The 15,884-nt window shown below is 39.2% G+C and overlaps 1 protein-coding gene across 50 annotated transcripts in view; it reads left to right on the forward strand.

Annotated features, from left to right (window-relative positions):
* The window catches only part of TTN (titin), a 307,843-nt gene that overhangs the window by 163,936 nt on the left and 128,023 nt on the right, over positions 1 to 15,884 (forward strand). For 31 of the 50 annotated variants that reach the window (XM_035133990.2, XM_035134229.2, XM_035134051.2 and 28 more), the window contains 20 exons: positions 956 to 1,030; positions 1,804 to 1,887; positions 2,529 to 2,612; positions 2,910 to 2,993; positions 3,275 to 3,346; positions 3,785 to 3,853; positions 4,493 to 4,564; positions 5,751 to 5,828; positions 6,128 to 6,226; positions 6,610 to 8,019; positions 8,411 to 8,494; positions 8,785 to 8,868; positions 9,117 to 9,200; positions 10,280 to 10,363; positions 10,833 to 10,928; positions 13,254 to 13,331; positions 13,904 to 13,999; positions 14,495 to 14,581; positions 14,951 to 14,998; positions 15,588 to 15,668. In XM_035133990.2, the coding sequence (XP_034989881.2) occupies positions 956 to 1,030; positions 1,804 to 1,887; positions 2,529 to 2,612; positions 2,910 to 2,993; positions 3,275 to 3,346; positions 3,785 to 3,853; positions 4,493 to 4,564; positions 5,751 to 5,828; positions 6,128 to 6,226; positions 6,610 to 8,019; positions 8,411 to 8,494; positions 8,785 to 8,868; positions 9,117 to 9,200; positions 10,280 to 10,363; positions 10,833 to 10,928; positions 13,254 to 13,331; positions 13,904 to 13,999; positions 14,495 to 14,581; positions 14,951 to 14,998; positions 15,588 to 15,668 (2,949 nt within the window). The remainder of the gene's footprint in view (positions 1 to 955; positions 1,031 to 1,803; positions 1,888 to 2,528; positions 2,613 to 2,909; positions 2,994 to 3,274; positions 3,347 to 3,784; positions 3,854 to 4,492; positions 4,565 to 5,750; positions 5,829 to 6,127; positions 6,227 to 6,609; positions 8,020 to 8,410; positions 8,495 to 8,784; positions 8,869 to 9,116; positions 9,201 to 10,279; positions 10,364 to 10,832; positions 10,929 to 13,253; positions 13,332 to 13,903; positions 14,000 to 14,494; positions 14,582 to 14,950; positions 14,999 to 15,587; positions 15,669 to 15,884) is intronic. The other 19 variants (XM_035134015.2, XM_035134164.2, XM_060280748.1 and 16 more) reach the window with 17 other exon arrangements.

The following is a 15,884-nucleotide window of genomic DNA, read 5'->3' on the forward strand; positions in this document are numbered from 1 at the left end:
TAGCTTACTGTGTCACATGAACCAGGCCAGTGTATATACAGTGGTGCCTCGCTAGACGAATTTAATTCGTTCCACAGGTCTTTTCTTATAACGAAAAATTCATCTAGCGAATCCCATAGGAATGCATTGAATTTTTTTGAATTTTTTTGAATATATAATGATTGTTTCCATCATATTTCAAATTATAAATTATACATTAAAGATATAGGATATCAATTGAATGTTATTATTTAAATATCCCCATCCCCATCTACCATAACTTTATCTCAAATTATTATATATTTCCTTTTAAAATTATTATTGCAATTAATTTATTGTAGTTTTGGTTGTTAAATTGTTAACTGCTTAATTATTTACTGTTCTGTTACTGGTTTGTGCTTTCTTCCTTACTATTGATTTCTATTTAAATTATGTATATATATATATATATATATATTTTAAAAAATGGTTAACAATGGTGTTAATAACAATGATGGGGAAAAAGACTGCATGGCATAGCGGCCAAGTTTTCCCTTTTCTTGCAAGGAAGCCTATTCAGCATAAGGGAAAATCCCTTAAAAAAGGGGATAACTTGGCAGCTATGCTGCATGGTCGGTGAGCCTCCCTTGGGAAAGAGTTCCACAAGAAGGCCAGGTCTCCAGTCACCGCCCACCTAGCCTCAGAGAGATGGCACATTTCAGATGAGAGCCTTCAAAGACAAAGCCTTGTGTGTTAGATGATGGCCAGTGCAGCCAAGTCTCAGAAGCTGCTGCTGCTGCTGCATTCAATGGGATTTGAACATAACTGGACCTAGGATTACAGCCTTAAACTGAGAAATGCTGTCACTTGTTAATATTCAGTGGGACTTACTTCCTAGTGTGTGTTGAGTTTAGACTGTAGCCTCAGTTTGCATTTGTGTCTTAGAAGTTATGTATGCACCAAAGAGTAAGCAAAATCCATACCCTTCCTTTAATAGTGCCTGAGGTACCAAAGAAACCTGTTCCGGAAGAGAAAGTTGTGCCTAAAAAGCCAGAGGCGCCACCGGCTAAAGGTGTGTGCATTTAATGTATTTAACAAATAAGATGCTCCCATCCCGTCAGTTCCTTACTGTTCCTTTCGTGTCTACTCTTCATTTCTTACGTACTTCCTTGTCACTATTCTTCACACAGAATACATGGCAGCAATGATAGCACTTATTAGTTATGTTGTATATATGGTATACAGTAGTACCTTAGTTCTCAAACTTAATCGATTTCGGGAGTCCGTTCGACTCCCGAAACCATTCGAAAACCAAGACGCAGCTTCCAATTGGCTGCAGGAGCTTCCTGCATGCAAGTGGAAGCTGCGTCAGATGTTTGCGGTGTTCTGGAACCGTTTGTTCAACAACTAAGCTATTCGAGAAGCAAGGTACCACTGTACGTGTTTAAGTTCGCATTATTGAAGCTAGACATAACTGATACCAGGTCGTGTCCACCTGCTACCATTCTGTGACAGGATTAACATATTTCTAGTTACAGGTAGGTAGCCGTGTTGGTCTGCCGTAGTCGAAACAAACAAACAAACAAAAATTCCTTACAGTAGCACCTTAGAGACCAACTAAGTTTGTCATTGGTATGAACTTTCGTGTGCATGCACACTTCTTCAGATACTTCTTCACTTCACTTCTTCAGGTATCTGAAGAAGTGTGCATGCACACGAAAGCTCATACCAATGACAAACTTAGTTGGTCTCTAAGGTGCTACTGGAAGGATTTTTTGTTGTTGTTAGGATTAACATATGCTACCTTTGGAATGCATGGCATTAACATAAGCTAATCTTATTCAGTGCCTGAGGTACCAAAGAAACCTGTCCCAGAAGAAAAAGCTCCAGTGGCTGTGCCGAAGAAGCCAGAACCTCCACCTGCCAAAGGTAGGCCTCATTTTTAAAGAAAGAATGACAAGTTAGTTCTACCAGAGCTTTTTTCAGCCGGAACTCAGTTCTGGCACCTCTCAGGTGGGCGCCATTGCCATTCTAAGGGTAGCACTGAGTAGTACACATTTTTCAAACTGAAGTTTGTTGGTGTTAGTATACTGTACATCTGCAATACCTAAATATATTTGGGTGAACACAGGAAGAGACCAACAACTCATCTAATCTAGCATATGGCTGTCACAGTGCCCAACTAAATAAATGCCAGTGGGAAGTCCACAAGCAGAACATGGGCACTACAGCATTCTCCTCACTTGTGATTTCCCAGAAACTGGTTTTGATGAGCATACTGCCCCTACTCCGGACGTAATATGCAACCATGACTGGTAGCCACTGGTAGCCTTTCCCCCCCCCCCATGAACCCCTTTGAAGACCAACCAATTTAGTGGTTATCACTGCTTTTTAAGAGCAATCTGTGGGATTCACGAACTCAAATGATGGACCTGTGTTGCCTGTTTAATGCTGGGGTTGTGTGTGTGCATGTTCTTGTAACTGCACTGTGTATGTTTCTTAAATGACTTGTTGTAAATAATAATAATAATAATAATAATAATAATAATAATAATAATAATGTTTTCAAGTGCCTGAGGTGCCAAAGAAAGTTGTTCCAGAAAAGAAAGTACCAGCTGAAGTGCCTAAGAAACCGGAAGCTCCACCTGCTAAAGGTGTGTATTTGCTCATAACATATGAAACAGCTTTGTTTGCTCTTGGGAGGAATATCTAACCTTTATCAAGGGGAGAGACAGGAAAATGTTGATTTCCATCTCTGTGTTTCTACTGTGTGACCTGACAAGAAAGACAGGAGGCTTACTTCTGTACAGATGAATTGTGTCATGTTGTGTCTCTCCAGCTTTGTCCTTATTTTTGACGTTCTGTGTTTTACGACTTTCTAGTGTCCTTAGTACCGTCTGTGCATTCTCTTTGATATTCGCATTCTCAAACGAAATTGTTTTCCATTCAAGTTCCCGAAGTACCCAAGAAAGTGGTCCCTGAGGAAAAAGCAAAGGTTCCTGAGCCTAAAAAACCAGAGCCCCCTGCTGCTAAAGGTACATGTCATAACCAGAAACGCCACAAAGAACTTCAGATTTGTTTTATAGCTGTAACATTATTTTCACATAACTGAATAGTTGTAAAAGTATGTTTAATAGTCTTATTTTCCCTCTGAGATGACTCCTCATAATGTAGTCATATGTAATATGTGTCCCACATGTATTTTAGAAAAAAAGATAGCCCTTTATGTTGGTTTCCCTTCCCTTTGTTTGCTCTTGTTAATTACTGGCATACATCACTGTAGCCCAAGACTTAAAACAATTTACTATCTTTGAAGTTCCTGAGGTGCCAAAGAAAATCCCAGAAGAAAAAGTACCCGTGAAAAAGCCTGAACCTCCAGCACCCAAAGGTATATCTTAGCATCTTGGGAATATTTATATTCTTATTGTTTTGCATGTTTAGCTCTTTCAAATTCGCCACCTCCTGGGATTTCCTTCTACTGTTTGGGTGGCAAATTCAAATCTGTTCACTCGATTCTGTGAACAGATCTAAGGAGTACAGCTTGAGTTTCTTGTGGGAACTGTTTTTCCCTTGCGTTTTGCTCATATCTTCTACATTTAGAAAGCTGGTGCATGTTTTAATCTGTTTATTGTTATTTTAGCCTTTTCAAAAAGTCTTAAATTACTGTCGTTAATTCTCATCGATAATTGTATGATCTTTTTTCGTAAGCCCCTTTGAGGATTTGTTTTTTTATTTTACTTTGTTTATACAACCAAGCAGTGTATAAAATTTCTCGTGGAATTAAATAAATAAATCGGGCATTAAAACTGACCAATGTCTTTTAAAGTGCCAGAAGTTCCCAAGAAAGTCGTTCCAGAAAAGAAACCACCTACACCAGAAGCCCCACCAGCTAAAGGTACATGTCAACATTATTGTGGTCACATGGAAGCGTCTTCTTATTCTGATGTATATGTTGTACTTTGTGTTCCTTGTTTTCTCCTATGATGTACAACATGTCTTCTTCATCTGAGATATCCAGAAGGCTTTCAGCCTATTTTTATAAAATAATTACTTTATTAGCTGACACTTAGCTCCTGGTGAGTAATCTGCCATCCAGGCTGTTGGCCTATTTACTTTCAGCAACCCTGGCAGCAGAAATTTACTGAAAAATAACTGTGTAGTTTCGTATACTTAAGGAAAATTCAAATGAGAATGTACCAGGAAGCATCTCCATCCCTTACCAATGCTATGCTCATCTTCCATGGATTGTGATAATTTAACAGAAGGACAAAGAAATAGGGTGGCAATTAAACTACCGCACTTTAGAGATCTGCATAACTTCTCAGGAAAGGGAAGAAACACTCATTTAACAAACAAACAAACAAATCAGGGATATAGCATGAAAATAAAGAAAATATACTGTCTGCGTTTGTGGAGAGGAGGAGAAAATTGTATTTGAATATTGTTTTTGTCACTGTTTTTAAGTTTTGTGTTTATTGTTTTCAAATCTTTTATATCCTTGACAATCACACATTCAAAACTAATATCTTTTAAGTGCCTGAAGTGCCCAAGAAAATTGTCCCAGAAGAAAAAGTACCAAAAAAACCAGAACTTCCCCCTGCTAAAGGTATTTGTCAATTCTGAAATAATCATAGTCAAAATATTTGGGTACAATGCTGCTTATATAGAATCAGTGGTAAAACTCCCATGGGTTTTAATTGGAGCAGGATTCCAGCTTTTGCCTTGCTCCCATGCCTTCACTTCCTTCATTTATTACTTCCCATTGAAATGTGGCATTTATTAGACACAATCCGGGTGAAGCTAAGCATTTTAAGGCTACGGTCCTATGCACGCATCTGAGAGCAAAGCTCACCATGGGACTTACTTCTGACTAAACATGAGCAGGAAGTTTATGCATGTCCCATTAATTTCAATGGAAGGATTAAGCACAAAGTGCTTAACGTTAACTGGATTATGCCCAAAGTGACCTGTAATCCAAATGTGTATCAAATAGATACATTTTATAGTCTTTTTGAGCACATTGAGTAAGAAAAGCCAGAGGTTTATGAGCTGTAATCCAAATGTGTATCAAATAGATACATTTTATAGTCTTTTTGATCACATTGAGTAAGAAAAGCCAGAGGTTTATGAGCTGCCAGTAACATTTAGGTTGCATTGAGCTTGGTGGGTCGCAAAGAAGTTGGTGGTATGCCTAGGCAATGCATGTCAATAATAAATCAAAATACAAAATATCAACAGTTCAAAGAAGAGATGTAAACTTCCAGTTGTGTTGTGTCATCTTCCAATAAGGTGGCAAAATTCTTGTCAAAGGCATAAACCTTATTCATTATCCATTAAAGTCATTGGATGTTTTGAGAATTAAGGAGAACACCTTAGGAATATATGATGGCCCAGAAGAAAATATTTATCAAATATTGCATTCAGTGTGACACTAAAAACCCAGTTCATATATAATCATCAGTAATAGAGTAAATATAACCAAGGCTAAAACCACTCCAATCTTTTTACAGATTTACTGTTTATGAGGAGTGGGGATGTAATACTATCTTGTCACAGTGGGATTGTAAATGTATTTTCTTTGTTTGTATTTGATACCTTTGTTTTCTATCTGCATTGTCTGAATTAGTGATTGTTTTAATGAGAGAGAAAAGCGAGAGGCTGAGATAGATCTTCAATGTTATTGTTAGTAGATAATGTTGTATATCGTCACGTTTTGTGTCTCGCAGTTTCTTCATAATCTTGCACATTGCATTTAGAATTAATAATAGTAAAACAAACAAATATCTTTAAAGTGCCAGAGGTGCCCAAGAAACCTGTGCCTGAGGAGAAGGTCCCTGCACTCAAAAAGAAAGAACCACCAACACCTAAAGGTATATGAAGCGAAAACCATCCTTTTCTTATTCTCTTGATCATCTTTTGGATATCCTTATGAGTCTATGTCATGCATTCTTTTGAGTAGCTTTATGTGCCTAGCATCTCTATCCTCATAGTTCTACTGGTGGTGCAAGTGGATTGTACTTCATGGTAGTTTGTTGGTACAATATTCTGGGGACAAAAGCAAGCATGCATGCCCCCTCACCTTACATCTCAAGCTTAGACATTTTCCCGTCTTTTACATTTCATTGTGCTTTCAAAATTCAATAGTAAGCATTAACTAATATCTTTAAAGTGCCGGAAGTGCCCAAGAAGGCTGTCGTCGAAGAGAAAGAACCGACTCCTGTGCTTAAAAAGCCTGTACTTAAGGAACCAGAACCTCCTCCTGTTAAAGGTACATTTCAGCATTAGTGCAATTATAAAGAATGTGGTTTTGATGCAGATGTTTAAAGCAGATGTCTGGGAGATTCTTGTTCTGTCTGTGCTCCGTTGCTTAAAATTTCATTTGTAAACAATACTGTTGGTTCAGTCCAGTGTGTGAGAGAAAAAATGCTTAGCTGTGAGCTGAACTTCATCACGACTGCTTTCTCTGTGTCCTAGTATGCAAACACACAATGGCTGGTTTTGTTATAATTGTCCATTATGTTTCAATCTTCTTCGTCATATTAGCTACATATCTTTTGCCCCTTCTTAAAAGTAAAACTAATCTCTTTTAAGCACCCAAAGTACTTCGGAAAACTGTGCCAGTTTAAAAAGTAACTCTTGTTTTACCTAAAGAACCAGAACGCTTTGCTGTGTCTGAAGAACCAGAGACCATTAGTGTTTATGAAGAAGAAAAGGTCACTGTTGAGTTTGAAGAAGAAGTCATCACTGTTGAAGAAGAAGTCATCACTGTTGTTGGCGAAGAACGCAAACCTGCTATTGTGCCTAAGAAACCCAAGCCTACCATTGTCTCTAAGAAACCAGAAACTGCAGCTGTGCCGAAACCGCCAAAGGCTGTACTTAAAAAGCCAGAACGCCCACCTGCTAAAGAGACCTTGGAATATGAAGAAGAACGAGAGGTGCAAACGATTGTTGGGTACAGAGAGCGAACGCATGTTTCTGTCCACCAGGACATAGAGGCTATAGTTGCACTTGAAGAACCCGAGAGTGCTTCGGCTTTTGAGATCACAGAGCCTGAGCAATACTTTATTGAGGAATCAGTGGAGATTATTTCACTTGAAGGACCCGAAGCTGTCCCAGAAGAACCAGAAGCCATTGCTGCTCTGGAAGAAATGAAGCCTGCTATTGTGCCAAAAAAGCCAAAGCCTACTGCTGTAGCTAAAAAGCCAGAACCTGCGGCTGTGCCCAAGAAACCAGAACCTATTGCAGTGCCTAAAAAGCCGAAACTTGCTCCTGTACCTAAAAAACCAGAGCCTCAGAAGCCAGAACCCTTGTTTAAAAAGCCAGAACGCCCACCAGCTAAAGAGACTGAGGAGTACGAAGAGGAACGAGAGGTCCAGACTTTTATTGGAAAGAGAGAGCGACAACACGTTTCCGTCCACCAAAACATAGAGGCCATAGCTGCTTTTGAGGAACCTGAGAGTGCTGAAGCTTATGAGATGGAAGAGGAAGAACAATATGTCATTGAGGGGTCTGAGGACATCGTTTCCCTTGCAGGACCTGAGCCTGTTGCTGTCCCTGAGGAACCCCAAGTCATTGCTGCTCCTGAGGAACCTAAGCCTGCCCTTGTGCCCAAGAAACCCAAGCCTGTTGCTGCACCGAAGAAACCTGAACCCGAAGCTGCTCCCAAGAAACTCGAACACGTTGTGGTGACGAAAAAGCCGAAACCTGCCGCTGTGCCTAAAAAACCAGAGCTTGTGGCACCGCCCAAGAAGCCCGAACCCTTGTTCAAAAAACCAGAACGCCCACCAGCTAAAGAGACTGAGGAGCATGAAGAGGAACGAGAGGTGCAGACTTTTATCGGAAAGAGAGAGCGACAACATGTTTCCGTCTACCAAGACATAGAGGCCATAACTGCTTTTGGGGAACCTGAGAGCGCTGCAGCTTATGAGATGGAAGAGGCAGAACAATACGTCATTGAGGGGTCTGAGGACATTCTTGCACTTCAAGCACCTGGAGCTGTTCCTGAGGAACCAGAAGTCATTGCTGCTCCTGGAGAGCCTATGGAAGTACCTAAGAAACCAGGTATATGGCATAATCTATTCCAGTACAAAGAGTGTGTCTTCTTTAAAGCAGAACGTTGACAAGGGTTGCTTTGCCAACTTTCTGCTGAGCAATTCGAAAAACTGCTCTTGTGAACAAAGTTGCCGTGTGTGTACATGGGTGTGTGGGTGTGTGAAAGAGAGAAAGGTTCTTTCTGATTCTTCAAAGCAACTTGCTTAGGCCTGCAAGAATTTGAAATTTCCATTATTAATTGACGTGCAAATAAATAAATAAAAACTTAAATGTATGAATTGAAACAGATTCAGGAAGAATTATTCATTTGAAGCTGGATGAAGGTGATGTCTGATGTGCCTGTGGGTTGACGGATATATTTTTTCCCTGTCTTTTAACAAACCAACTAATATCTTTAAAGTGCCTGAGGTACCCAAGAGAGCTGTCCCAGAAAAGAAAGTAGAAGTTCCTGTGGCTAAAAAAATCAAACCTCCACCAGCTAAAGGTATATGTCCACACCTAAAGAAGATAATTTCTTTGTTCTTCTTAAAATACTCTCTTCTTCTGTGCTGTGCTGTCTCTCCTATAGTTTTAGCTTGACTGAAATAACCTAGTGTTCATTTTACAGTATAATACGAAGTCTGTATGTCTCTAGATACAATGTGCGTCTGTGTATCTGTCTGTAGCATTAATCTTGCTTTTGATACGTCCTTAATTCTTCGTTCCTATTCTTAACATCTGGAACCTCTTACTTCGATAATTCTCAAAGTAAAAATAGAAATATTATCTTTAAAGTACCTGAAGAGCCCAAGAAAGTTGTTCCCGAAAAGAAAAAGCCAGCTGCTGCACTTAAAAAACCGGAAGCTCCTCCTGCAAAAGGTACTTTTATCATTCACAGAGAAAATCATTATCTTGCTTGCTGCGTTTGGTTCAGCTGTTGGATTTGTAAATCGTACTAATGTGCATAAATGACAGGCTGAGCCTAACTTGGGTGGGGATGGGGGTGAGGGAGTGTTTGTCTCCAAACACAATAGGTAACTTCAATACCTTTAGCACTTCTGTTTTTGCTTTTAATGCCTTGTTTGTTTTACCTACATGAAAGTAAAACTAATTAAAATTTCTTGAAGTCCCTGAAGTCCCTAAGAAAACTGTGCCAGAAGAAGAGGCCCCTCTTGCTGTTCCTAAAAAGCCGGAACCTCTGCCTGCAGAAGGTAGCTCTCCCTATTAATCACAACATCATTCTTATCCAGACTGCTATGTCTGCTTTGTTTGGTCTTACGTTTTATGTGGTCCTGTATGTATATGTAATAGGACGTGGGTGGCGCTGTGGGTTTTACCACAGAGCCTAGGGCTTGCCGATCAGAAGGTCAGAGGTTCAAACCCCCACGACGGGGTGAGCTCCCGTTGCCCGATCCCAGCTCCTGCCAACCTAGCAGTTCAAAAGCACGTCAAAGTGCAAGTAGATAAATAGGTACCGCTAAAGTGGAAAGGTATATGGCATTTCTGTGCGCTGCTCCAGTTCGCCAGTAGCGGCTTTATCATGCTGGCCACATGACCTGGAAGCTGTACGCCGGCTCCCTCGGCCAATAACGTGAGATGAGCGCTGCAACCTCAAAGTCGGTCACAACTGGACCTAATGGTCCCTTTACCTTTACCTTTATGTATATGTAAGGCTGGGTGGTAGTAGTGGTAGAGGACTCTGTCTATTCTTTATGAAGTCCATCTGTTGAAAGTTAACAGTCTGCCTTTCTACCTTAATACGGATTTCAAGCCACAGCCTTTAATGGCTGCAAGCAATTCTAACCGTGGAAAACCCACGCTTAGAATCTTGAACATTTGAATGAAACGCAACTGCATCAAATAGTTGCTTCGTACAAAATTGAAACTTAATCAGGCCATCAAAGCTGCCCCAACTTCTTTGAAGGGGAAAAACACATGTATATCAAAAAATATCTGTGAATACGATGGCAACAATCCTTTTTTTAAAATATGTGTGAATATAATCTAGACATATACTTTTCAAAAGCCCCATCAAATGCAGAATATATAGGTCTTTGTGCAGAGGGTTCCTAGAGGCCTGATGCAATTTCTGTTTACAAAAGCATCCATTCTAAGGGCCTTCCACCCATTTATGTAAAAAAAAAAAATACACTGTGACACTGGTGTGTTTGTCTGTGGATGTGTATGTTGTAATAATGTCCCCGCTATTTTGTGCAATATGTCTTCAATTCTTCTTGCCATTCGCTCTTTTAAATGGCAATCTTATCTTCGTTGTCGATATTCTTTAAAGAGCCAGAGGTTACGGAGGAAATTGAACCAGAAGAGCCAGTACCTGTTCCTATTCCAGAAACAGAGGAGATAATTCCATATGAAGGTATATACTAAAGTGTGAATGAAATATACCACTTTCTTTTGCACCATCTCCATCTTGCCGAATTAGAATTAGTAGGTGTGGTATGTTCCATGATGTGTACACTCCAGTATGTTTTGTTTTGTTATTTTTGTGTGTGTGTTTGTATGTGTGTATTTCCTATGTTGTATTGCTTTCTGTAACTGTGTTGGTGATTCCCATTTTCTTTGACCTTGTCAACACTCGTTTACAAAACCTTTCCCTCTTAATTGACTTGGAAGTTTACTAATGACTTTTCCAAAAACTTTCTTGAACCCATGGGCCATCAGATATTTTCAGCTGAGTTGTTTATTTTTGCACTTGCATTACTGGGAGTTTTACGAATGGAGTCTATAAAAGCAGTTTATTTCCTTTGATACATTAGATGGCTTTCATCTGAGGTTTATATAGTATAATTACATTTGCACTGAATCTACCGCAATATCATTTAAAGAACCAGAACCGGAGAAGAAGATACCTGAAAAACCCAAACCCCGTGTACCTTTCCCACCAAAAGAGGAGGTTAAGGAGGAAAAGGTTCAGCTTAAAGGTATCAGCAGCAACCCCAACAGTATTTAACAACTGTACTAAGCCCCCAGTTTTATAACTAATGCCTATTGACACATAATAATGTTCTTTGAAAGTGTGATCTTTAGGCTGCCATCCTATTCCCACCTGCCATCCCAGGTGTGAGCCTGATTAAACTTACTTCTGAGTAGGTGTATATAGGATTGCGCTGTTAATATATTAATGTAAGTCTAACTGAATGTTGTCTGAATGGTTTTCGGTCTAATGTCCCTACTCACAGTTTTCATTTTTTTTATCTTTTTTATAAATATGCAATTAGGGTTTGCAGTCCAGAGAGTTAATTTTACCTGTTGTCTAAGGCTTTATGCATGGTGAGAAAAACCCCTTATACAGTACATTCAGTCAGTCTGTGCTCTGCAGATAGCCTCCTCCAGATACCATCTTACCAAGAGCTTTGTTCCACATAATGTAGGAATCAGGTCTTAAGTGTCTTGGCACCTACCAATTGGAATTCTGTCCTATTAAACATTAGACAAGTGATGTCTCTGTTGTCTTTTTGGTGCCTACTGAAGATCTTCCTCTTTCAACAAGCCTTTTAAATAGAGATCTTTCCCAGTCTGCATCTGTATTGGAATTGTATTGGGTGTTTTTAGGTGAATTAACTGTTTTGTCTTTTGTGTGTTTGCTGCCCTGGGCTCCTTCAGGAGGAAGGAAAGGTTATAAATTTAACAAATGATGACGACGACGTCACCTCACAAACTGCTTTTGAAACTCTCCTGAGTTTCAAACACCAGTCAACATGTGGCATGTTTGTTTGCTGTCTGAGATTCACAAGTCCAAAGTCCTGCTGAGTGTGTGAAACTTGTTTTATAGTTCTTTGGATTGTATTTAGTTATTTGAAAGTGCATGTGTCAAGCATGGATGTAATATAACTAGCATTCAGAATTAAGGATAGAGAAAATGGAACTCAAAGCATTACAGGGAGGGAGATTTATTATTTCCTAATGAAAATCAGCAGTGGATTATCAAAATAAACAACTATATGTAGCTTTTTTTAAGGTACCATGAAAAATATTACTCCACATCTCACATTTTGCAATATTCTGATCTTATACAGCATCATGGAAAGATCAAACATAGTTCAATATTTCAAAGTGTATCACCTAAATAACATTTGGTCGTCCTACAAGAATTGGATTTACTTTTAAAAAATCTGTTCTTTTCCCACCATCTCAAGACAGAGGGAAATAGATCCTCTTCCCGAAACAAGACTCCACCCCCACCACCACACACACTTTTGTAATAATAGTTTCACGCAATATTCACAGGGGAAAACTTGTTTATAGGGTCTTTATAGCTCATAAGTCAGGAAGGAACATTGTGCCTACACAATCTATTAAAGTTTCAACAGAAGTGGATGTCCTCTCTGCTAAGTATATATAGATCCAGTGAAAACAAATTATTGTATGATCAGATATGCTAGAACCAAAGTAAGCAATGTAAACTCTTCAGGCTGCATGCATCCTAATAAGGCCCCAGCCCAAGCGGCCACTATGTGGAAAGTTTCCCACAGCCCCTGGTGTCTTGTTCTTGTCTTAAAGAGCAATAGACTGTAGTTTTTAGTATATTTCACAAAGTACTATATTTTTCATTCCGTTTCCATGTGTGACTTCCTGTGGTTGTTTTGTGTTCAACTCGATTCACTTCCCCCCCTTTTTTTCTTTTTACTGAAGCATATTTTCATTTCGGATGGCAGATTCTGTGGCTTCTTCATCATGGCCTTGCTATCACGACTAACAATACAGTACAGTGGCACCTCAGTTTTCGATCTTCTCGGAAGCCAAGCGTTTCGGTTTTCGAACACCGAAAACCCTGAAGTAAATGCTTCTGTTTTTGAATGCGCCTCAGAAGTCAAACGGCTTCCACTGAAGCTTTTTCCCCAAGTTTCTCCATTGATTTTGCAGCCTGCCCTTTGCACCGTGGTTTCCGAACGTTTCGGAAGTCTAATGGCCTTCCGGAACGGATTATGTTCGAAAACTGAGGTACCACTGTATATACTAAAGTTAAAGTCAAAAATTAAAGTTTAGCAACAAAAATGGTGGTGGTTGTTTTTGTTTTTTTAAAAAACTCATTCTGAAATAAAGTATCTTTGAAAGAGAGGACCAAACTTAACAAGGAGAAAAGTAAAGCAGCTGATTTCTCCATGTTTTGTGATTATTCAAATGGAACTGGAAGGCATAGCTCTCTTATAATAGGAGGTTTTTCAGTTTTAAATGCTTATTGTACATCAAATACCCAATGGCGATGATTGCATGTGCGCTTATTCTGAAATTAATATCATTTTAAGCACCTGGACTGAAGCCACGGAGACCCACTCCTGAGCCTGCCCCTCCACCACCTAAAGAAGAAGTTGTTTTGAAAAAAGGTAATTTAGCCGTGTTGCTTTTTTCAAAAGCTGGAGGACCCCACTGCTGTGATATTTCAGTCCTAACGCCACATTGTGAGGTCTAGCTGCAATAGCTAAGCCACTTCAGCTTCTTCCTGCATCCAACTATAGGATCTCAAGAAGCCCATAAACAATTTCATCAAGCAGATTATCTCCTTTTCTGGTTCAAATAAAATGCTAGTTCTAGACATGCCTATTCTAGGCAGAAATCTCTACTAGAAACCATAGCTGAAGCTGGAAGCTCCCAGACAGTTGAAAGTTCTAAGGTGCCTACATTGTTCTCAACATAAAGAAAGCTGTTGTTGCTTTTGCTTTTGAATATACAGTAATCGCTGCTTTGCTTTCACCCGCAATTCTAAAAAGGACTTGATTGTAGATTATCACATCATGCAGATTTTAAGTGGTGATCAGTTTATCAGCCTTGAGAAATAAGAGGTCACTATTCTCCAGGTGTAAAACCAAGCCTATTTGTTGGCCTATGTCATTTATTAATAAAGTTCATTGTCACTTTATCACACTGTTCTTGAAAGAAAATTGTTTTTCTTTTAAAGTCACAAGAGCAGTTAAGAAACCAGAGGAAGAACCTAAGCCAGAGAAGGAACCAAAAGCTCCACCCAAACCTCTTGAAAAGATTAAGAAGCCTGAAGGTACAACGAAAATCAGATTGCTATGATGTTAAACCAGTAGGAGACCCTTCTTAGATCCCCATATTCACAAATACTTTCTGAATCTGAAACAGTAAACCATCTGAATTTTGAATAGTTCCCCAGCATGGAAAGAAAAATCCCAACCATTTGGAATATTCAGAAATTTGGGGACACAATCTGTAATGTAACAACTTTCCCTCTCCCATCCCTTCGACACACTCTGTCTTTTCGGTCTTCACTTTGTCTGCAAGAAGTCTTGTAGAAAGCTACATCTGACTTATATTCTATCAATGATATTTTCAATCTGTCTTCCTCATTATCGCTATTGTGTCCACCTTTGCCACATGTAGTGATTTGACAGGCTTTGAACTTATTTCTTGTTTGTTTCAAATAAATCACACCAGCCAAATGGTTCAGGGTAAACTCGATTAATGCATCAGGGAAGTCAAAATATATGAATTCAGCTTCCGCATAAAACAAATATTCTTTTTAAAGTGCCGGAGGTTGAAAAGAAGAAAACTGAGATCCCAGCTTTCAAGAAAAGGGAAGAAAAAGAAAAACCTGTGCCTGAACCAGCAAAAGGTACAAACATGTAGTGCTCTTATAATCGCTTATACAACTAAAACGGCATTTGATGTTGAATCAGGTCTGTGAGCTGCACTAATCTTTAAAACAAGCCAGCTATAAATGCCATCTTTGTGCTCTTCCAGCTGTTCCCTAATTCTTCATGCTGTACCTAATCATTTCTTCTTCTTCATTAAATGTCCTCTTATTTGTCTTTATATGGTCCAAGCCGGTTCTGTTCCCCTGTAGCAGTATATGAATGTCTTTAAGGCTTCTGTTAACTGTGCTGTGTGTCTCTCCAACTATTTTTATGCATTTTGTTGGTTTTGCAATGTTCTGTTTTAAAAAAATTGATTGACCTACTTGTTATTATTTTTTTGTTCAAAGTTCCAGAGCCTAAACCAGCCACAATTCCTGAACCGAAGCCTGCTACGGGTAGGACATTTTTAAACCACTGATTATAGACCATTTCCCTTCAGTCTAGTTAACTCTGATGTTAGTATAAAATCGAAGGAGCACCAATATAAACATGAGCTTCTTTGAATCCCACCCTATACCCTTATGTGCTGGTGCAGCTCCTTGTTTTATCAGACTGTGGGCTTACATTTTAGCATTTGTAAATTATGCAATCACATTTGAGAATTCTGTAGTGTTCTGCTTATGTTTTGCTTGTTAAAGATTCATTCCAACAAGTTTGCTTGTTAAAGATTCATCCCAACTAATACCACTGTCTATTTCTGTGACAAGCTAAGGCCAGTGAAAATCTATTTCATGATTCTAAGAAGTACTAGTAATGCAAGCCTATGTATGTCTATTCAGAAGTAAGGCCCCACTGCCTTCAATGGGACTTACTCCCAGGTAAATATGTGTAGGATTGCAGACTAAAAGGATTTTTTAAAATGTGCATTGTATAATGTTAATCATCGTTGTGCAGAAGTAAGTCCACTTAACTCAGTGAGGCTTTCCTAGTATACGTGTGTTGAGGATTGCAACCTCAGTAAATATATATGAACTTTTTCTACAGCCCTAAAATCTCCTAAGCCCCCCGCAGAGCCCAAACCCGAAGCAGCTCCTTTAACAACGCCAGTGGTTGGAAAGAAAGCAGGTATGACTATTACTTCAGTAATATACCCATTCAAGGGCGGGGCTGTATTACTATTCTGTAATATATTCAAGAGCAGGGTTGTATCACGATTCTATGAACTTTTTTATGAGTAAGCATGAGCACAACAATCATGAGAGAGTTCAAATGTTCTTACTAACAAAAATGTTTACAATACACAACTCACTAAAGAACCTTTAGGGGCCACATCTTGTTGTG

This window comes from Zootoca vivipara, chromosome 1 (assembly GCF_963506605.1).
Source record: "Zootoca vivipara chromosome 1, rZooViv1.1, whole genome shotgun sequence".
Classification (NCBI taxonomy): domain Eukaryota; kingdom Metazoa; phylum Chordata; class Lepidosauria; order Squamata; family Lacertidae; genus Zootoca; species Zootoca vivipara.